Source organism: Antechinus flavipes, chromosome 3 (genome assembly GCF_016432865.1).
Source record: "Antechinus flavipes isolate AdamAnt ecotype Samford, QLD, Australia chromosome 3, AdamAnt_v2, whole genome shotgun sequence".
Classification (NCBI taxonomy): Eukaryota; Metazoa; Chordata; class Mammalia; order Dasyuromorphia; family Dasyuridae; genus Antechinus; species Antechinus flavipes.
In genome coordinates this window covers 74,626,139-74,649,052 of record NC_067400.1, presented here as the reverse complement: position 1 = coordinate 74,649,052, position 22,914 = coordinate 74,626,139, and the positions used below count along the sequence as shown (strand labels likewise).

The window sequence follows — 22,914 nt, the reverse complement described above, 5'->3', positions numbered from 1 at the left end:
CAGCCAAACTTTGCAGAGTTTTGAACACTGGACTCATCAATTTGAATTTCATTCAGCATGTGGTGAAGTGCTACTGAAGTTTCTAGATGGGAGGAAACATAATCAATATTTTACTGGCATTGAATTTTTATGAAACATGGAGCACAACATTCTCTAAAATACGGAAAATAAACATTATGAGAAGTAGTAAGAAGAAACATGGGAGCATCAGCCTGTAAAATATAACCAGTAATGTGAATCCTTGAAGAGTAATGGATAGAGGGGAAAGATGATATGAGGGTAAGAAGGAAGGATGAGCTGCTCAGGTAGACAATTTGAGTACTCCACTAGTAGTCTCACAATCTCAAAAGAAAATTGAGGAAAGCTTTGGAAATTTGAAGGACCTCCTACAACAAACTTATGGGAAAATATGGACAAAAGTCACACAGGATGAGCAAGAATGGATGAGTTGTTATTTATATAGAGGTAATATCCAAATTTATGACATCAGAAATACATTTGAATATTTTAGTGATGTCATGTCTCTTTTTTAACAAGTTAATTGCAGGGAACAATCTTGACTTATTTATCCTTATATCTGCCCACACTTAAATCTAGTCTAATACCTTGACAATGCATATTTGCTAAGCTAAGGACTTTTTCCAGGATATATGCATCAAAAGGAAATGTAATCTACAGTCAGATACATATACAAACAAGTAAGAAAAGTTAGCCATTATTCTCTAGCAGTTAATAGAGATGGAACCATTAAGTTCTCAAAGATGACATAAAAATGTTTGGGGGACTTAATGCCATCCTGAAGTGAAGTGATTCATTTTTTGTCAAAGCTGAATTACACTCATATCTTCTCATATGCAAAAGTTTTAACAGTGGACTGACAGAATTAGGCTGACAATAGGTATTTTTCCTACTATATCACATTTTTTTCTCTTGAAAATGACACCAGTCGAGATAACTTTTGTGATTAATGGAATAAATTAAATAGTTTAAGATACATAGTGTAATCCTTTAAACTGAAATCAGTTTGAGTGAAATTTATCAGTTAGAGTGAAAAAATGAAAATATGCATTCTTAGTTTCATGCAAGTGTTTTAGATTAATTAATAGAGCTCAAATGATCTTGTAAAGTAGGTATGTCTTTGTTAAATTCAATAATTATGAAATTAGTCAACTGTAGTCAAGTCATCTCCCAGGCAAAATGTGAACATCTGGATGAAAGGCAATTGTTTCTATAGAGACCCACAGCTTTTAGTCCAACATCTAAAAAAGTTAAGCCTGGCCCCATAAGCCAATGGTATTAAGATATCCAGGTAAACAAATTCTGCACACATGTTTATACCATTTTTTCTTTTATGTTATCTTTTTATGGAGTCTGTGTTTCTAAAGCACATTTCTAAATTAGAAAGCAGGAACCTTGGGAGTTTTTTGTTGTTTTTTCCAAAACTTAGACTGATTTCTGAGACCTAGTTCAAAGAGGTAGATTTTTTTACAAGAAGAAAGCATTGTAATATATAGAAGACAAATGAAATTATAACTCCTTAGAGGCAGCTAGGTGGCATATGTGAGTAAAGAAATGGGCCTGGAGTCAAGAGAACAAATTTAAATCCAGCCTCAGACAATTTATCACTGTTATTCTGAGCAAATTAATCTGTCTGCCTCACTTTCCTCAGCTAAGATGGAGATCACAATAGTACCTATTTCACAGGATGGATAAAATTAAGATGACATCTTTTATGTCACTTAGCAATACAGAAGATATATAATATTTATTCCCTCTCCTTTGTCATTTTTAGAATTTACTTCTAAAGTAAGCTTTAATATCTGCCAATGATTAATTGGGAAATTATGCAGTTAAGTCTGTTTATGTGCTTGATCTTATCGATACACAGAATTTTAGTGTAGAAAGGAACTACACTGGCCATGTAGTAAAGCCCATAGCCAGGAGGAATCCCAACTATAACATAGAGGATAAATGGTCATCAGGTTCTGCCAAAGACCTCCAGTGAGAGAGAATCCATTGGTTATTGAAACAGCCAGTTCCACTTTTGAATGACTAATTTTTCCCAATATCAATCTTAAATATGCCTCTTGTGACTTCCATCCACTGCTCCTGTTTCTACTGTTCAGGGCCAAACAATTACATAGCCAGTCAAAATGAAACAAGCTTATTATGATCCCCTACCAAATTCCTTCAAATGATCCTGATGTGATATGACATTTATGATTTTCATCATTCTAGTTTTTAGTGATATTATTTTTAAGTTGCAGTAACCATAATTTTTCAGCTGTTACCTGACTACGGCAACATACAGAGAGAATTTGATCTTCTTATTCCTTCCTAGAAAATATGACTGACTCATAGAAAACTTGAAGTCTCCTACCTATTTAGAGAAATAGTGATCTTATAATACTCTCTCCTTTTTATTTTTATGAAATTGAATTTTTGATCCAACTGCAATCTTTACATTTATTCCTATTACACTCTTCATTTTATTAGATTTGGCTCAATCCTCTAGTCTGGCAAAATCTTTTTATTATCTCATACATTATTGATTCCTTCCAATTTTGTGTTACCTGCAGATTTATAACTACGTCATTGATACATCAATCCAAGTCATTAAAAAATTTTAATAGCACAAATTCCTGGAGCTTTCCACTTGAGATTTCATGCCAGCTTGAAATAACAACTATTCTTTGAGTCTGACCTTTATACCAGTTTGAAATATATCTCATTCAATTTCATCTAATTCATGTGCTCCATATTTACTATGAAAAAATAATTTAAGATAATTCCTGACATCCCTGGGAAATATTGAAAAAAGAAGTAAAGTCTAAATGAATCAAAGATAAAGTTTATGATAGTCTGGTACTATAACTAGGATGGGACAACAGCAACTTTGTACCCAGAACATTGCCATTTGAATAGGACAGAAAAATTAAATACATGCTAGCAACAGAATTGAAGCCATTGGACTCACTACTTCCCTCTCCTGATCAACAAAGTTTCTCTTCATTACTTAGATTATTTTGATTATTTTCATCTCTCTGCATGAGCAATTAAATATAGCCATATAACAACATCATTTCAACTTGAGCTGTCAAAATGGAAACCAAAAGCAGGTATTTTACAACTTTTCAGAAACTATAGTAAAAGGTGTTGAAAATAGAATTTTGGAAAAATGATACTTAACTTATGATAACCTCACAAAAGTCCAATTAGACTAGCTTCCCTCATGTTCCTTCTACAGCAATAACTAAATGAAAATGAAAAAAATGTCATTTTTTACCCCAAATCACCACTACTTATAAAAGCACTATGAACCTAAGCTCTACCTTGTTTTCTCATGGGGGAAAAAGCAACAGGAATATAGGTGAGGGGGAAAAAACAAAAACAAAAACAAAAACCAAAGGATATCCAAATATTTTTTAAATGCACAGGAGAGAGTATATTGGAAATCCTAAGAAGGGGTGGGAAAGTTGAAAGTTACATGTTGATGTCCCTTTTATCTATAAAAAATGAATGATTGAATTTCCTAAGGTCTCTAACAGCCCTCATTCTAAGATTCTATTATATTCATTGCTCTGACCATCATTTCAACCACTACCATTAATGATAGTGATAAAAGTAAAGATTAACATTGGAGGACTGTAAGAAATTCTAATTTGTGTAGATTTCTAGTTGGTTTATAATTTCCCTCCCCCAAAAAAACTTCTCTAGTACCCAGTTTGTTTGTTCACTCATTCATTCATTCATTCAACAAATATTTATTTAGCATATTCTATGTTTAGAATCTTAGTCAGGGAAACATTTCCATATCTGGACACTAACATTACAAGTGAGTACATGATAGATACTATTAAAATAGCACAAGATATTATAGAAGTTTAAAGGAAATGAAGCTTTTTCTTACTTAGGTAATTAGAAAAAGGAAAATTAAGATAAATTTAGGCTGCATTTTTTTTTAAAGAATGAATGGGTAAGCTCTTTAAAGGATGAGATGTGGAAAGAAAGCACTCCAGATGGAGGGAAATGGCATGAGCAAAAATTGGGAAGGTGGGAAAGTTTCAGAAATATTAAAAAACACAGTGTTCCTGTTTGATTCGTGCATTAAGGATACAAACCAGAGAAAGTAAATTAGGCCCAGACAGTAGAGAGATTTTAATGTCAAGCCAAAGATTTTTGGTTTTATTCATGAGGAAAAGGGAAGCAATTGAAGTTTTTAAGACTTGAGAAGCAACTTTATGGGACATGATGGTATAGGAGAAAGAGCTTTGGATCTGTATTCAAAGAACTTGATTTTGAGCTTTTTCTCACCTCCCTATATACTTCAAGGAAAGCCATATCACTTGTCTGAAACTCAGTTTCTTTTTATTTAAAAAGAAACAGACTAGATTATCAATTATCTAAATTCAATGATCCTATGATTAGGTAATTTATTTTTAATTATCAGACAGTAGTCACTCTAGAAGACAGTGAAGCTGATGGCTTCATGCAATTCTGCCTCATTTAAATATAATTTATGCACAAATCAAAAGACATCACCATTCCATTTTTTCTTTTTTTTTTTAATTAATTAATTTTTTATTTATTTTGTAATAACTTTTTATTTACAGAACCCATGCCTGGGTAAATTTTTTACAACATTATCCCTTGCACTTACTTCTGTTCCGACTTTTCCCCTCCCTCCCTTCACCCCCTCACCCAATCCTATACAATCACCATACCATTTTTAAAAAAATATCCAGTTTTGTGATGAAAGGTCTTTTATTCTCTAGTCTTTCTTTCCACCAGAAAATACAAAAAATAAAAGGTAACAAGAACAATAACAATAGCCAACATTTTTATATAAAGCCTTCAGATTTGTCTCATTTTATCCTCACGACAAATCTGAGACATAAAGACTCAATCATTCAGCCAGTCAATTGTTGATGCTTTTCTGTCATCTCTGCATTTCTGATTTCTGCCTTCCTTTCTATCAGAACTTAGATGAAATGTCATTTTGTCTGTGACAATTTCTGTGACTCATCTCTGCTCAGATTTACCTGAAGCACTCTGAATCCCTTCTCCTTCCTCTTCCTGTCAGAGATAATACTTGACTCTGTGTTACACTAATTTGTGTAAACTCTCACTCCAATAAGGTTTCATGTTAGGCCATGTCTTATTCTTACAATTCTAGGATGTAATGATCGCGTATTTAAAATCAGCTGGAGTCGGGAATTCAGGTTAAGGGAAAACTCTTCAATATTTATTGAAGTGAAGAGGTGAATAAAGATTGCGATAGCAATATGGGCAAGAAAGATTGCTATAGTAATATGGGCAGCAGCGACAGGAAGCCAGCTAACAGAGAGATATCTGAGCTGAGCAAACCGTTGCAATAGCAATGCCAAAAGTCTTTCCTTCCCCTTCCTTTTCCACTCCCCTGCCTCCACCCACCAAAATCGTCATTTCCTATACAACACATCAGGACTTGCACAAAGAGTGGGCGGGGGCCATTCTTTCTCCAAGCTTATATTTAATAGAGTATGGTCCAATTACTATTTAGCCTCATGTGCTTGGGACCTTACACCAGGATTTAGCACAGTGCTTCATCATAATTCATAAATATTTTCCCCTCCTGGATTGGATTTTTTTGTTTTTTGTGACTAGGTAAAAGAAGGAATTCTCCACTTTGTTTCTTACCTAGTCTTCAATTACTGAATGGTCAATCAAACTGAAACCTAGGAAAGACCTTAGCTGATAAAGGCCCATTCTATCCAGGGACATCTCCAGTAGTCCTGATCTATATCTGATCACTGCACCCAGGTGGCTCTGGAAGAAAAAATGAAGCTGGTGACTTTATAGGACTTTGCCTCATTTAAATACAGTGCATTCATATGTCATGGTATTACCTCCTTGGTGTTATGGTACTCTTCAAGAATAAAGAACAAACAACAAATGTCCATTGAATTGAAATAGTTGACATACACATTAAAACTGTTTGGCAGTTATATGGAAAAACAGGACACTGTGGGTACTAGGGAAAGAGAACTGACTCTTGGGTAAATCTCTTATTCCCAGTGATTCACAGTTTTCTCAGCTGTAAAATGAGGAGTTTGGAAATGATGGCTTCAAAATTCCTTTCTAATTCTAGAACCCTTATTCTATTTTCCTATGAATGCTCCATTTCCTATGTCTCATTCACAAATCTCAGAGAGTCAGTTTCTCTGTCACACAAAGGTCTGCTATATTTTCTAGCCTGGTATTTAAACATCTACATTTGAAAGATTTGTTCAGACTGTTTTTTCCCTTAAGATGTACTCCACAAAACATGAGGACAATTGACATCTAAGTGCCTGAGAAACTGCTTTCTATTTAGAGATTGGAGAATAAGAACTGACAGTTCTTATCAGAAAATTGCTCTGTGATATGACCTTACCATCCTCAACGAGCATCTTTTTTCTGTTTTTTGAAATGACTACATCAAGTGGCAGAATATGCTGTTAACTGAGCCTTGGAAAGTCTCTAGTGCTGAAGAGCCAGACATTTCCTCCAGCAAAACTGGGAGAATTCCACAGTAGTCAGCTGAATAGGGAAAGTCATTAGACTGGAACTTGTCCTGCATGGAAACACCACCAACAAATTCTTTTCCAGTACATAGGGGACTGATAAGTGCCTATAAATACTGTACTACTCAGTTGTTCACATGCAGCATCTAAAGTGCTAAATACAATGTCAACAAAATGGAACGAGCCTTTAGACTTGGGAAATCTGTGTTCCTTTTTTTTTTCAAAGAAAAAAACACATACACCATGATATTACAACTTTAATAGATCATACATTGACAAAACTATCATGTAAGTTTTTAAGAGCTTAGGGATTCAGTGTTACAGTTGCTACAGAGGGAAAACAATAAGACCTGTAAATTGAAGCAAGTAGAGGATTAATAAAGATACTTCCATAAGATAATCTCTTATTGCATATGGACAAATCATTTATATTTATATGTATGATATATTTATATTTATAAAATATAAATTTTTTATTATAAAATATACATTTATTTATATTTAATCATTATCTATTAATCAGGATCTCATAGAGCCCCCACCCATTCAGTAGCTGGTTCTTTGGATTACAAAAAGCAAATTATATACAATCAGCATTAAAGCGTTAATATTTAGCAAGAAAATAGTAATATTATCTTCATAAAAAAATGGTCTTTCACTGAATTAATCACTTCCTATTATCTCTGATTGTGTTTCCTTAGTGAACAAGTCAATTATAGGCAAAGATCTTTGAAGGGTCCATTAAGCCCCAATCTGCTCCTAAATGCAGTTAGAAGAATTCAGATATCTATTTCATATCCAATCTAATGAGGCCCCTGGAGATTCCATCTGAATGGAGCATTTTTAGGAAAACAAATAGCATGTTTCCTTTTCCGAAAATAGTTTGTCATTGAAAAATGAAATATAGTGGTACTCATTAATTCAAATCTATGTAACTATCAAGAGTTAATACTATATCTTTCTTAGAGAACCGGGTTTACTGTTGAATTTGGATTCTTCTTGTGATCTTTTTTTAAAAATGGGTCATTTATTACATGTCCTATACTTAAATTTAGTCATCATGCCTTCTGAATTCCCATTTTAAAATTAGGCTTTTTTTTCTTGGAGTTACTGAAGAGAGGTGTTTGTGATGTTTCCCTGCAGGGGACAGACCAGCTGGGCAGTACTAATCCAGTTCCTATATTTCCATTTCTTTTTATCTCCCTCTGTTGTGACATCAATCTTAAAGATTAATGTAAGTCTGAGGTATATTTTTGTTTGATTTTTTTGTGCTTGTTTCTCAAGAAGGTAGAAAACAATTGCTCCTAAGCATTTTCAATTTTTATGACATTTGGCTTGTTCCTCAGTAGCAGTGGTAAAGGTATCTTTACCTTTAGCATCTGAGATCAGGAGCTCATTAAGCTTCTGTTTTTATTTCAAGCCATATCTTCCAAGAAACAACTAAGGCCTTAAAAAATAAATGAATGAATGAACAAATAAATAGTTCTCAGTAGTGAGACACAGGTTACAAAGAACTTTCCATTTTCATACCAATAATTGCCTGGGCTTCTAAGCAATTATGCATGTAGAAATTTTAAAATTAATCCTATCCCCCATTTAAAGGGCAGAGAATGAAGTTCACTGAGAATGGAAAGCAAAAAGATAAGCAAGAGGAATTGATAACAGTGATCCAGCTTTCTGACTTTCTGACAGGTTCAAGGGGTAAAATGAGTTCTGAGTTGAATATTTATTCTTTCTCTTCTTTCTCTTTCTTATCACCATGCCAATATCTTGTTGTTAAACAAGTAACCTAATGCTCAAGGAGAGAATGGAAAAGGTTTCCATGTTTACTATAAAGGATGTTAAAATAATGCTAGTTTGATAAAGTCAATTACTGACTAATGGAATTACCTGTCCAGGGGAAATCAGTGGGTTATTTTGAGAGGAAGAATTTTGTTTTACATATATATATATATATATACATTTTTCTAGGTAAACAGTTCTTTTTAATAGGTAACAGTAGTATATATATAAGAATCTTTGGGTTTCCTGATCTTGGATTGTTTTTAACCATTTTTGCCCATCTTTGGTCCTAATCTTTTGGCTTAGGTTTGATCATATTAACTTTCTCTAAAGAGAACATCACTGCTCGGATGGAATGCTGCCTACCAATCTTTCCCCTTTGTTAATTATTATAGTAATCATAATGCTAGTAGTGGAAGTCAGCTAGTTACTCAGTGAGTAGAGCTCTGGATCTAGAGTCGGGAAGACCTGAATGAAATCCTAGCCTCAGTCATTTATGACCTAGGCAAGTCACTTAGGCTCTGTTTGTTTTTATTCACTAGAGAAGTAAATGGCAAATCACTCCAGTATTTTTGCCAAGAAAACCCAATGGACATGATTGACATGCTATAGTCTACCAGGTCAACCAAAGAGTTAAACACAACTGAACAGCTGAATAATAATAAATAGTAGTAGTAGTAGTAGTAATAGCTTATAGTTGTATACCATCTATAAAGCACATATTATTCTTGATCGCATTAACCCTAAAAAGATAAGGAAAATAGTATAAATATTATTATTCCCATCTTACTGAAATGTAAAGAAATGAAACTTACTGAAAGAAGGTAAGACAGTTTCCACAAACTTAATAGATGATAAATCTGCAATTCAAATCCAGGACTCATGCTTTGAAATTCAGTTCTCTTTTAACATATTCACTCTGTCTTTTTCAAAGTTTGCCTAGTGTTCCTAAAAGGTAACCAACCATTCTTCATTGAAGAGGAGATCGATAACTCTAAGCAATAAAGAAAATCAGAGGGAATCCTAAGGTGAAGCAAAGATGGGCTTCTTGGACAACAAAATGATTAGCAGAGAAATCAAGTCTTCAAGTGATCTATTAAGAACAAAGATGAAGAAATCAGCCATAGTCATTGCAGGTTTAGAATGAACTCGATTATTGAGGTTTCTATAGTGAGGACCAGAATCCCTGACTTAGCAATAGATTTTATCTAAAATATTGGACATCTCTCCTTCACTAGAACAGAAGTGATATGTTAGGATGTGAAAGTATAAATCCAAAGGTTAGACACTAAATGTCTTCAGCTCTTGCCAAGTCCAAGAAATAGGCTTGCTTTGACTTACCTAGATAATGTTCATCATAGCCTTTGCCTTTCACAGTTTACAGTTAAGTGACAACAGTGATGTTTTTAAATTCTAGTGAGTAATAGAAAATATTGGGATTCTTCATGAATTTGTCAAATTAATATTGAGGCAGATTCATATTCAGCCTTCATAAAACTGGCTTACCACACATGAAAAAGTAGGATCTTTCTGGTTTCCTGCTCCCCAGAATGAAAAACATTTGGCAGTAAGCTCCCTCCGATTCCTTTTAGGTTAGGATTTTAAACAAGAAGATGGATTTTAGCGAGGTTCAATCCAGATGTGGTTCCAAGGATAACATCAAACATTCTGCAGGGGGAGGAAATGTAAGTAGAAGCTGCTACTTGAAGAGTGTCCTTGATTGTGAATGAGCAACATGAAGAGCCAGCCCTCTGTCGCATTTCCCACCTTATTCCTTCCCAAGCACTTTTCTCCCTTCTCACTACTGTTTAATGTGTCAGCCTGGTCTAGTGGCATGTCAACCCTGTCTGTGAGAAATAGGCTTCCTATCCTTCCCTAATGAGTCTTCCAGCAAATTAAACTGCATAAGATATACCTTTGAAGCTAGGAGAACAACAAATTCATTTACTTTATCATTTTGATTCACTGGTCTTCGCCTAATGCTCTCTTCCTCTTCTAGTGAAAATACAATATCAGCTAGCTGAACCACATGTTCCAATTATTTCATTGAAATTATGGCAGTTCAACTTGCACAGGAGATAGAAGCTAAGATTCTTATAGGTATTCAAAGCAGTTAGTCACCTTCATTATTTACTTGGAATATTGCAGAAGTGATCATGTAAATTCTATGCATAATTCAAAATAAAAGAGTGGAAATTCCATTGTTTTTTAGGAGTTTATCCTTCTTTCTTTCACAAGAATAGAAGTAATTTAGTAGGATATGAAAGTATAAATCCAAAGGTCAGACATTAAATGTCTCCAGTTCACAACTGATATGGTCTATAGTCAGAAAACAAGAAGGCTTCTTTCTAGGGATAGGAAGAAACTTCAACCCCATCTATTTTGTATATTTCAGCATACAGATTTCCTTTTGTTTGAATTTCCTTAAAGCAAATGTCAAGTGATCAGAGCTAGATGTTCAAGTTTTTTCTAGCTAGGGGTCATTCACCATTCTAATGAATATAAGGAAAGGGGAGGGAAGCAACCAAATAATATTCCCACCGTAGCAGCTGGTTTCTGAAACTATCACTTTTTGGAGAATAATTACTGTGAGATCAATATATTGCTCACTGTTGAGCTTAATGAAAGGGGTTGGATGGGTTAAATGCTGGGTTCCAGAGACTAATACTCATGGTTCCTTTTTCCTTTCCTTCTTCGGACACTGATAAGGAACAAAGCTTGGTTTTAGGATTGTGTAGTCAAGTCTAAATGCTTCATACTATTATAAAAGAATTTAAGGAAGACAGGATTAACTCAACCAGCTGCCCCTATCCTCCATTATAAGCACAGTAGATGAAAATGTCTAAGCAGCAAGGTTTGAATTGAAAGTCTGAATGACCTGAAAGCAGGTGAAAAAACTCCCACCCTCCAAGAATTGAGAGAAACACTCAAAAACAAATAGGAAAAAGAACTGAGCACTATCATGATGCTATTACAAGATGCTTCAGGGAAGTTCCACTGACCAAGGTGTGATCAGTTATTATTTTAGAAAAGAAGTCTGTTTGTAATATTCTACTTATAGCTGATATCTTCTGGTCACAATTGACACTTTTTAATCTTCAAATATTTTCCAATATTAACTACTTCATCTTCTTCTGCTTCCTCTGGGTGTTTGCTTATAAAAGGTTTTAACATGATGATGCTTAATGCTTTGATTGGATGAAAGTTTATATTATTAATTCAGTTGTTTCTGTTTCTTGTGGTGTGTCCTGTTTCTACTAATAAATAATCTTCTGTTCCAGGACTTTTTACACTTGGGTCCTTCCTTTCTTATCCAAATGTATTCAAGCATGTGTGTGTGTGTGTGTGTGTGTGTGTGTGCGCACATGTGCTTTTCATGATAGACTTGAATATCAATCAGTTCGTGTGCATAAGCCACCTAAAATATATCTTATGTGATTTATGCAGATACAAATTGTTACCAAGAAGATTGACCTAAGTCATGTGACATCCAAATGTGGTTCCCTAAAGAACATCCGTCATAGGCCAGGTAACAATAAAAATAGTTTAAGAATGGAAATAATTATCTTAGAGGGATCATGCTCACTTTTAACTTTCTAACAAATACTGTATTTGTGAAATTTCTCCAACTGGGTTACATGAAAATTAAATACATTAAAGCCAATAGCACCCTGATTATTCAGACTAGAAATATAGAAAAGGGGAAACATTGGATATTAAATATTAAATTATATAGCATAAAAATTAAACTGCATAGCATGTCAATACTTCCCTTTGAGTTATTTTTAATACTGTTATTTGAGTAGTCAAAAGGCAAAAAGACTTTGGTGACTTTCTAAAGATTCCTTACACAACTTTGATCATAGAAACCATAATAATCACAAATTTAGAGCTGTAAGGGGACTTCTAATATAAAACTATCTGTTTACAGATTTTTTTTTTAAAGCCAAGGTCTTTGAAGTTAAATGACATGCCATTCTGTGATTTGGTTTTGTCTATCCCATTCTAATTTTTAAAAACTTGTTACCTATTCTCTCACCAAAGCAAATTCATCTTTGTGTATAAAATCTTTCTGTCTCTTTCAGGTGGTGGCCGTGTGAAAATTGAAAGCGTGAAGCTAGATTTCAAAGAAAAGGCACAAGCTAAAGTGGGTTCACTTGACAATGCCCACCATATACCTGGAGGTGGTAATGTCAAGGTATGGGACCTCTTAGAAGCTGAATTAGCCACAAATGAAAGAATTGGGGTATTAGGAGCATGTGTAGGTGATCCAAAAATTAGATCCATAGATTAGAGACTCCCTACTCCCATTTATGATGACTAAATCACTAATAAATATTTTTTGTCCTAAACAGATTGACAGCCAAAAATTGAACTTCAGAGAACATGCTAAGGCTCGTGTAGACCATGGTGCTGAGATCATCACACAATCTCCGGGCAGATCCAGTGTGGCTTCACCCCGGCGACTCAGCAATGTCTCCTCATCTGGAAGCATCAACCTGCTCGAATCCCCCCAGCTTGCCACTTTGGCTGAAGATGTCACTGCTGCCCTTGCTAAGCAGGGCTTATGAATCTGTATCATTTAACACTGAATGAAGTAATGCTATTTAGTCATGAGTTCTTGGCAGGAGCGGGCTCAGAGCAGGTGTTATATTCAATCCTTACAAATTCTAAAATAAATCTTATCCCAAGATTGTGGTAACCAATTATGATAAAAATAATCCCCCAAATTTAAATATGTGCAGAAATTGACCTGATTTTCCTTTGCAGCAAGAAGACTCATTGGCTTTACATGAGTACAATTGCAACATATTCCATTGGATGATTCTTGTTGCTCTGCTCTGTCTTGCATGGAGTATTATGATAAAAATGCATTTTTACCTTTCATGTGCCTGAAGGCCATCCACTATTTTCTGAAGAGCCTCGTTAATATCCAAGCTGCTCATTTCACTGGTCTGTTTGTGGGCAACAAAGGTTGTCCTTTTGTAACTTATTACAGGTTAAATTAAACTGAGTCTGGTTACAAGATGAGAAGAACATATAAGAAAAAAACAAGTTTAAAAAAAGTGTTATTTTGTATAAATGGGAAGAAAGATTCAATTAAGTTATTAACATTTGGGGCCTGGATAATTAAATCAGTGTATAGGTGATTCTGATAAATTATTTAACTAATTAAAAAAGTAGTTGAAGAACACTTGAACTGTATTTTTGAGGAAGTGATATAAAAGAGCAGCTATTAGTCATGGAGCACTTCCACAACTATGGACTTGTGTCTGATTAGGATGTCAGTTAATTGGCTAGATTTGTGTCCACACTACAAGTTTCACATCCTTTCCATCTGTTTGATACAGTATTATAGATATACATATATATATATACATATATATATTTCTCTGTGGCCATTTGTGATACTCCCTCATATACTTGAATATTATACTTTATTATTCACAGTATCTGTGTCTCTTGCACCCTTTGGTGTTGAAATTTTAGGTATGTGAAAGTAGATGTTAGCAGGGTTTTTTCCCTATTAAAAAAAAACACAAAACATTTAAAAAGAGAAAAACTGTTAGCATGAAATTGCTTTCTGTAACAATTAAAAACCGTGCCCCTGTTATAGTGCCAGATACAAGTCTCTTCTGTAATGCTAGAATTTTTATTTTCCTTTTCTGTTTCTCTTCACCAACATAGTTTTCTGGGAAGGTCTGGATATATGTAAAAGAATCAAAAAACTGTTGGTTTGAGATTCTGGAATTTTTTTAAATTAAGAAGTAATTTGGGTTTTACTCCTATAATTACGAGATGATGGCCTCTTTTATTTATTTACTTTTTTTTCATTTGCTAAAGTTGAATCCAGGAGAGTGAATTTGAGAAATTCCTCTCCTCAGGATGTCATCTCCTTTCTAAATTAGATATACTATCAGAGGTGGCCACCCATTGAAATAGAACATTTGTCCACATACCAAAAAAGCAAAGATGCTTTCAATTAGAAGAATCTTTTTTTTAAGTGTACATAGAAGCAAAAAGTGGAGATCCAGCGTCCTATTTGATGGATATCCTTCAGGACTCTATATAACACTGAATCAACTTTTAATTCAAAAATACTACAGCTTAGGATGATTTCTCAAGTAAGAGCTGTTCTAATATTTTCTATAGTAAGCTTGTGTAGAAATCAGGAAAGAACTAATTCAAATAATAAATTTTTGATTTTTAAGTTCATTGACAAACATTTTCCATGGTCCATTTCTGAGCTGTCCCTAAATAGGGCCAGAGAGGTTGATATGTTTATGGAATCTCTTTGCTATTTTAAGTGTTCTTAAGATCCCTCATTTTAGTGACTGAGCTAAAAGAGTGTGGAAGTTAGATAGTGAAGTTTGTTGTTTCTTTTGAGCTAATTCAGTTCCAACACTTGAGAGTGATAGTAGAGGGAGAGAATGAGTGTGGACTTCAGCAACATTTTAGTGTGGATCATCTAACAAAAATCCAAAGGGTGAAGAGACAGAGAGCTACATGGATAGTGTAATGACCCATCTGATATTGTCATTAATGTGAATTCCCCAAGGGAAAAACCCTAGAAATAGAAAGAATCCCTCCTTCATTAGTTTTCAACAGAGCTTTTATACACTTCCAATCCTGTCTAACACTGTCTATCAGTCAGTTGTTTGATGCAAATGTTGTAAATTTAGAAACTGAGTGGGACAATGGGTTTCTAATTTCTGCCTTGTAATTGCTAAGTAGAGTTTGCTTAAACTAACCCTGGCATTTACACAGAAATATTTCCTGGTGTAGAGCATCAAAATCCTTAATGTTGCACAAGCAGGAAAACCAGTAGTGTGGAACACATTGCTCTGACTCTGTACCACCAAGTGCAAAAGAAGTTGCCAGTATTTTTCTTACACCTTTTGATAGTGTTAGCTAGCAACTAAGGTACTGTGGAACATCCATTTGACAGAAATTGAATATCATCTGGTCAGGATAGCATTTAACCTGTGACTCAAGTATTTTTTAGATCTGCTTTTAAATTACAAAAACACTCTGAAAACAAACAAACAAAAACAACTCAGGATGGTAAAGTTTAGTTACCTACATATAAAAGTCCAGAGTTAGTTTAGTGGAAGACATTTGAGTCATTTCTCGTCCAGTCCTAGCATGTTTTTCAGAACAAGTAAATTGCCTTGCTCAGAAGGAATCGTGATTCTTTGTAAAAAACCAACAAAAAGAAACACATTTTGCTGAATCAAGGGAAACACACAGGTTAAGTTACAGGGCTCTAGAAGCCCCTTTAAAAAAGCCAAGCCTTTTCTTTACTCTCAAGAACACTATTCAACATAAGCTTTGCAAACACGATACTAACAAGGAATACAATGCATCTAGTGGTCTAGAAGTCAGCTCAAAAAAGCTTCTGATTCTAGATCTTCTATATGCAGTTTTATTCTGGCTTTGGCTACTGAGAATCAGTCTCACTGTAACTTTAAGTAATCCAGATCCGTGAAGAGTTATAAGGCCAATGTTCACAAAAGAACCAACTCTCTCTGGAATCACCTGCAACTGAGAAACATTTAAATTACAATGATCCAGATTTATGAAGAGTTTTAAAGGCCATGTTCACTTGAACCAACTCTCTCTGGATTCACCTGCGGTGTTAGAAGGATGATGGGCTCAGTCCCATCCACAGCAAAATCCCTGTATAGCAAGCACCAGTTAGCAAGGATGTGAAAAGGACTGGACAGAAAAAATTGAAGGAAGTTAGGAAAATGCAAAGGCAGTCTACAGATACTTATGATAGACTTTACATTTTTTTCCTACTAGGTACACAGGAAATGGTATATTAAGAACCAAATAATATTCCATTAGTATTAATGTAGTGATATTCCTCATAATTAATTCCAACACAACTGAAAATATAAACTTTTTTTTCTATCTTTCATACCAGAAGAAAGAGAAAATGGAATAATTAGCCTTTAAGTGACAGAAAAAAGGATTTTCTGCTTCAAGGTAAATCATAATATTGGAGACAGATTCCATATATTCCTTCAAAACATGGATATTTCAGCTTAATTCCATGTTTGTATTTAAAATTATACAGACAGGATTCTAGCCTAGGTGAGTAAGCTGGAGCAATTCCCTCTACAACAAAGCTGCCTATTTTCAGACTCAAAGGAAAAAAAAAAAAACTTAATCATAACAATTCACTTCAACTTTAGCAAAGAGGAAAAAAACAAGCAAAACATGCACACACAAGTGTGCCTGATTCCAATTGTTAAAACATACCTTACAAATCTATGGGGTTTTTTTTTTCTGAGAATTTTAGAGCCTGTTACCATAGAGAGGCATTTCTTCAGTGGCTGGTGGTAGTTAGTTCATGTTTTTTCAATCAGATTTGCAATTGTATTTGTTGCTGAATAGTGATTGTTTTGCAAAATAAAATTGCTTGTCATCTTAACTACCTATCTCATGAGACTTCTTCTGCCAACATTTGAGTGTATGTGTATGTGTGTTTATACTTATGTGTGTGTTTCATTTTACCCTTGTTCAAAGGACAAGAAGAGTATTAGGAGCAGCAAGTTTATCTTATGTTCTTTGTTTCTGTTCTCTCCTCTTCCCCGGGCCGGAGGTGCAGCCCACAACCCCACCTCCACCCCCCATGTAGCTGAACTACATTAAAATGTAATTAGGAAATGTTTAAGTAAATAAAAAATATGATACAACATAGATATTGTTAATTTGTGGTTTTCTAAGTCAATATGCTGCCCCCAGAAACACATTTCTGTTTAAGTTTAATATTGTTGCTTTGGGCCATAACCAAGCTCCTCCAGATCGCAGTAAATAAGCCCCAACAAGGATCTTCATCCTAACTCTCCCATTCCTGCTGACAGGATGTCTCAACAATCCATAAGATTGTCTCTACAGGACAAACTTCCCGCCCTTCTCTCATCCACCCAATAGTAGTTTGTCCCTCAAGGCCTCATCTACCCTGGAGCAAAGTTTCACTAATAGGCTATAACCTTCTAATGAATGGACTAATGGAAAAGGATAAAGGGCAGCAAGCTAAATAATGAATGCATTATAACCATGGCTCCCAGAGCCACTGCACTTGCTGTATAATACTTTCATTAATTCTGTAGTAGAAAGGTCAAAAGGCTATAGATTTAGAGTTGAAAGTTTCCAGGAGTCTCTAAACTAATTTTCAGAACATTAAATCCCACCTTGAAGGTGGTACTCTAGTTCAATCATGCCCAACACCCATTTCTGAAACCTTTTGAGGTTGTCCTAGCAAAGATGGTAGTTGGCTATTTCCTTCTCAAGCTCACTTTACAGGTGAGGAAATTGAGACAAGTAGGGTTAAGTGACTTGCCCCAGATCATATAACTAAGAAATGTCTGAGACAAGATTTGACACCAATTCTTTCTGATTGTAGAGCCAGCATTCTATCTAAGCACCATCACAGAGGGAGAGAGTATGATATAGTGGGGAAAGAACCTGACTTGGAATCAGAAAAGGCCTGAATCCAAGGCTGTGTGAAGATGGACAAGATATTTAATCTCTATCTCCATTTCCTCATCTGAAAAAAAAATCAAGATAATGCCCCTCAGAAGATTGTTACAAAAATTAAATTTAACCCTAAAGTACTTTGTCCATTTATATGCCATTGTGTGGAAAGGATTACTAAGTGGTACAGTTGATAGAGTTCCAGGTCTAAAGTCAAGAACACCAGCCTCATACACTTAATGACTGTGTGATTCTGGGCAAGTCACTCAATCCCAATTGCCTCAGTTTCTTCATCTGTAAAGAGAAATGGCATACTTTGCCAAGACAACCTCCAAAAGGGTCAGGAAGAGTCAGACACAATTGAAATGAATGAAAACTAATAAGAAGCATGAATAGAACATGGGTCTTAGAGTGAGGAGGTGTAGACATAAAAATGTATATCAGATTCTGGTTGCTCATCCTTGGGCAAGTAACTTAAAAGGCAAATGTCATCTTAACATAAGTTTATACATATATATATATATATATATATATATAATAGATATCTATCTGATAGTTACCTACATGATATCTCTAATAATAGTATCTCTTTACAGAATTATTGTGTCATCCAATGAATGAATGAATGAATGCATAAAGATAACAAACTTATATAATGTGTAAAGCACTATGTTATATGCTTGTCAAACAAATGTGAAAAAGAAGATGGCTGCTCTTCTTAAGAGTTTACATTCTAATGGGAGAAACACATTTAGGAGGGGTGGTCACTTGGTAAATAGGACCACATAATAGACTGAAGTCCCTTTTACAATGATATTGTTGATTTGATCAATTCATGGTCCCCAGAACTATACCAAAACTGAACCCGACAGGCTGTGCTATGAAAGAGATAACCAGAGAAGGCAGGTAGGTAACATAGTCGATGGATGGCCAGCCCTAAGTCAGGAAGACTCATCTTTGAAAGAGTTGGGCATGACTAAGCAACAAGTGAAAAAGAAATGAAGCTACTCGTTACTTTTTTTAATTTGCTATTTTTTATTTTTGCAAAGCTGATGTTAATGCATCTTTCTCATATTTCTTCCAAAACCATGGCTGCTTCTGACATTAAGTCATTTGACAATGTTAAGAATTCTGGTGATGAGAATTTTTTGAGTGTGAAGGAGCCAGTTTTGCACAAATTTGCACAAAGGACATGCTAACTTACTGCAATCAGCTGGTCCCCAAAATCACTCGGTTTTTTTAGGATATATAAACTCAGTATAGAAAAGTACAAAAAACAAGGAATATTGGGATTGAAACGATACTAGGTTACAAAGGTTTTTATTATTTTATTACATGAATAGCAAGAAGTTAGCAAGGATTTTTAACAATTAACAAGGAGAAAGACAATTTCCTTAGTGGAACTCACAATTATTCGGGAGGAAGAAATTATTAAAAGGAAGGGAATGAAGTGGAAATACACCATGGACTAGCAGGCATAATCTATAGTGAAGCCAAGAATTAGCTATAACAAGGAGAAAGATACCATGAGGAGACAATAACTCATGGCAGGCTAGCTCTAAAAAAGAAGTTAGGGAGGATGTGCAGTATGAGCAGATCTTTTATAGGGGAAATATAACTTTGAGGTTTTAAATCATAACTTGATTTTCTAATTAGATAAATAACGGAGAGGTTTCTAGATAGCTCCAACTGAGGTGAGACTTTTTATATACAAAAGTCCAACTATTGCTATCCATCAATAATTATCCCATTCCATACTCTCCCATTCTATCTTTATTAGCTAATGAGAAAGGCTTGCTTTGGCTCTCTGGAGTTGCCCTACATTTGCTCCATTTAACCTAACTTCAATTTTAGGCTTTTTGGAAGATAGACACTAAATTGAAAAGACTTGTGTGGGCTATCTATTCCCCGGCTTCTTAATGTGTGAGTAGTAATCCCATATGTAACCTCATAACTGAATGTGGAAGTTGTGAAATTATTATTTATTACTAGTAAATATTTGATTTTTATAATTATTTTATACATCTATATATCTGGGGTCACATAAAAATTTCTTGGGCAAAAAGGGGTCATGAGTGGAAAAGTTTAAGAAGCCCTAATGTAGCCCAATCCCCTCATTTCATAGCTGGGAACACTAGAAGCCCAGAGAAATGCATTTAAAACAACTCAGTATTTTTAAGTGCCTAGTATATACAGAACATGGCACTACCCGGGATTGGTCATTGAATTGTTTTTCAGTTTTGTCCGACTCTTCATGAACCTATTTGGGGTTTTCTTGGCAAAAACACTGGAGTAGTTTTCTCCAGCTTATTTAATAAATGAGGAACTGAGGCAAGTGAATTGACCAGGGTAACACACCTAGAAAGTGTCTGTGGCTGGAATGTGAACTCATAAAGATGAGTCTTCCTGTCTTCAGGGGCTATGATCTATCCACTTCACCACCTAGCTACCTCTAGGGGAGGAGGGCACAAAAATGGAAAACATCAAACAGAAATTTCTATATTTTATAAATAATGATTCCAATGTTGGATTTGTCATTAAGACAGTAAAAGAAAAAATATTACTTAAAGAAACTGGTCTCTATGTTTTTCCAATATCCTAATTGCCAGCTGGGCTACAAAATTTTTTTCTAGTTTTAGTCATTCAACCCTTCAGAAAGCTTATTAGCTTGGAAGGCTTGTGAGTTAAATGAGTAGGAGGTGGAAAGAGATATAGAGGAGAGATTCTATATTCCTACAAGAATGTATTTATAGTCATTTTCAATGGGAAATGATAAAGAGAGATGACAGATTTTGTTAAAAGAAAAAAGCATACACACATACATATATGTCTGTTTTATAAAAATAATGTTTTTATATTATTATATGAAATATTACAATCTATTTACTTACCATCTGCATACATAGTAGTAACTGAATCCCTTTTCCTAAATACAAAAAAAAAAAAAAACTCATCTATATAGCAAGCTATTCTTAGAACCTTTGAAGTAGATATTCTTTCCATTTTACAGATGAGGTAAATGGTGTCCAGGAAGGTCAAGCAATTTTCATAATAAGTACCAGAGTTAGGACTCAAACACATGTTTTCTGACAAAATGTCCAATATGTTAGCCATTATGCCACATTATTCTTTAATGTTTTCTATCTAAAAATCTCACTTGACTTTTAAAATTACAAAGGATGAAAAAAAGGACTATAAAAATGTCCAACTCAGAGGTAGTATGGTAAAAAATAAAGATCACTTATGTAAAGTTCCCTTACTTCGCCAAAATTCTTCATCTGTAAAATGAAAGGGTGATGATCTCAGAATTCCCTTCTGGTTCTGACATTCTATGATCCTATGGTTTATTCATGGAGAAAAAGCCTCAAAAAGTGAGGCGTTGTTATACCTAGAAGGCATATTATAATTTGTTTGGTACATTCATTCACTTGTTTAAAATTTTTTAAAAAGCATGTTCTTTTTCTAGCTTAATTGAGGCAAGTCTTTGCTTGCATTAAAAAAAAAACCCTCAGGTTGAATATGCAACCATCTGCTTTGCTTAGTTTCTTCTCCTTCATTATCATTATGCCCCAGCCCACCTCTAAACCTCGGGATAAATTGATTTCCCAGACTCATCATCAGGGAGATTGCTTCAGTTTGGTATTCATACTTTATCAGTACCCTAAGTCACTACTGCCTCTCTTATTGGAGGGCTGGAGAGTGGAAAAAAAGAATGCTCCCATAGCCTTCCTTTCTAGAGGAATCAAAATCCCAGCCATTTCTTCCTTTGCCACCAGTTGTTACCTTTTGCCCCCTTTTCAGGTTCCTTTTATATATTGTCTTCCTCTATTGGATTGTAAACTCGTCAAAGACAAAGACCAGAATTTTCTATTCCCAATTCTTAGCACAGTGTCTGGCACATAGTAAGTTTTGATTACATCATATAGAACTTTCATCCAATGCTCTCTCCTCAACAGTATAGAAATGGGGAAAATATAGTACATTTTTTTCTTTCCTTGCTTTTCCTATATTTGTTTTTGCATTTTTCCTATTTGGACATTCCACATACTCATTATCCTCATTAGACATAGCAACAGCCTGCTCTATTATCATTCCATTTATTAAGAATGATCTCCAGAAAGTCTGGCCTCTACTATAATTACCCTCACTTCTTTCTCAAATAAGTAGAAATCAGGGTTACCAATATAATAGGTTGGTTATTCTTGTGAAATGTTTCAGATGATAGCTATTTATAGTTATTTGGCAGTTTTAAGAATGAAAACATTGAGAAAAAACATTTTGAGGCACTGTAATGGAAAAGTAAACTAAAGATGACATTGGTTTTGACTTTATATTGTCTGAACTTAGCAATGTTTTTGTTAGTATTTTATTCTTTATGGAAAGGAAGGCAGAATGGGGATTGCAATTGATCATTTCATTGATGCAGTTAAGCACTGGTAAGAAAACTCCCTTCACTCTACAATGCTTAGTCTTAGAGAGCTGGCTATGGCACTGAAAAGGTATAACTTGTCCAAGGCCATTCAGACTGTATCTAATTGAAGAAACTTGAACATTATTCTCTCTTGAATTCCAAGCTCAACTCTGTTTAATGGTTGTAACTCATTTTTATATATATTAAGTGTTTAAGAAATTCTTGCTGAAATAAATGTGGAACTAAATTCTTGTTGAATTAAACAAAAGAGCATGTCTTTTAAAGTCCTAAGTCACGACAATGCAACTAGTTGGCTCAGTGGATAGAATGCTGGATCTAGAGTCAGGAAGTGAATTCAAATGTGGTCTCAAGCACTTACTAGTTGTATGACCCCATGCAAAATACATGCCTCAGTTTCCTCAATTTAAAAAAGGGAATAATAATGTCTTTCTCACATACAGGCCTTTTTTTGGAAAGACTTGTGTGGACTATCTGGCCCCCAACTAGTTGTTATGAGGATCAAATAAAATGCTATTTAAAAAGCATTTAGTCCAATGTGTAGCACATAGTACATACTATGTTAATGCTTATTCCCTTTTTTATTAATGATTATTCCCTTCCTTTGCCCTTCCCCAAAAGATCTAGGGCCAAACCAGGGCTTTGAGATTTATTGCTTGTATAAAAATGGGC

General features: G+C 34.6%; 1 protein-coding gene across 24 annotated transcripts in view; it reads left to right on the top strand.

The window, feature by feature from the left end:
- The window catches only part of MAP2 (microtubule associated protein 2), a 350,338-nt gene extending 333,571 nt beyond the window's left edge, over positions 1-16,767 (top strand). For 13 of the 24 annotated variants that reach the window (XM_051983642.1, XM_051983645.1, XM_051983640.1 and 10 more), the window contains 4 exons: positions 9,920-10,012; positions 11,775-11,856; positions 12,413-12,525; positions 12,683-16,767. In XM_051983642.1, the coding sequence (XP_051839602.1) occupies positions 9,920-10,012; positions 11,775-11,856; positions 12,413-12,525; positions 12,683-12,898 (504 nt within the window). In that variant the 3' untranslated portion in view covers positions 12,899-16,767. The remainder of the gene's footprint in view (positions 1-9,919; positions 10,013-11,774; positions 11,857-12,412; positions 12,526-12,682) is intronic. The other 11 variants (XM_051983661.1, XM_051983644.1, XM_051983643.1 and 8 more) reach the window with 1 other exon arrangement.
- The last annotated feature ends 6,147 nt before the right edge of the window (positions 16,768-22,914 follow it).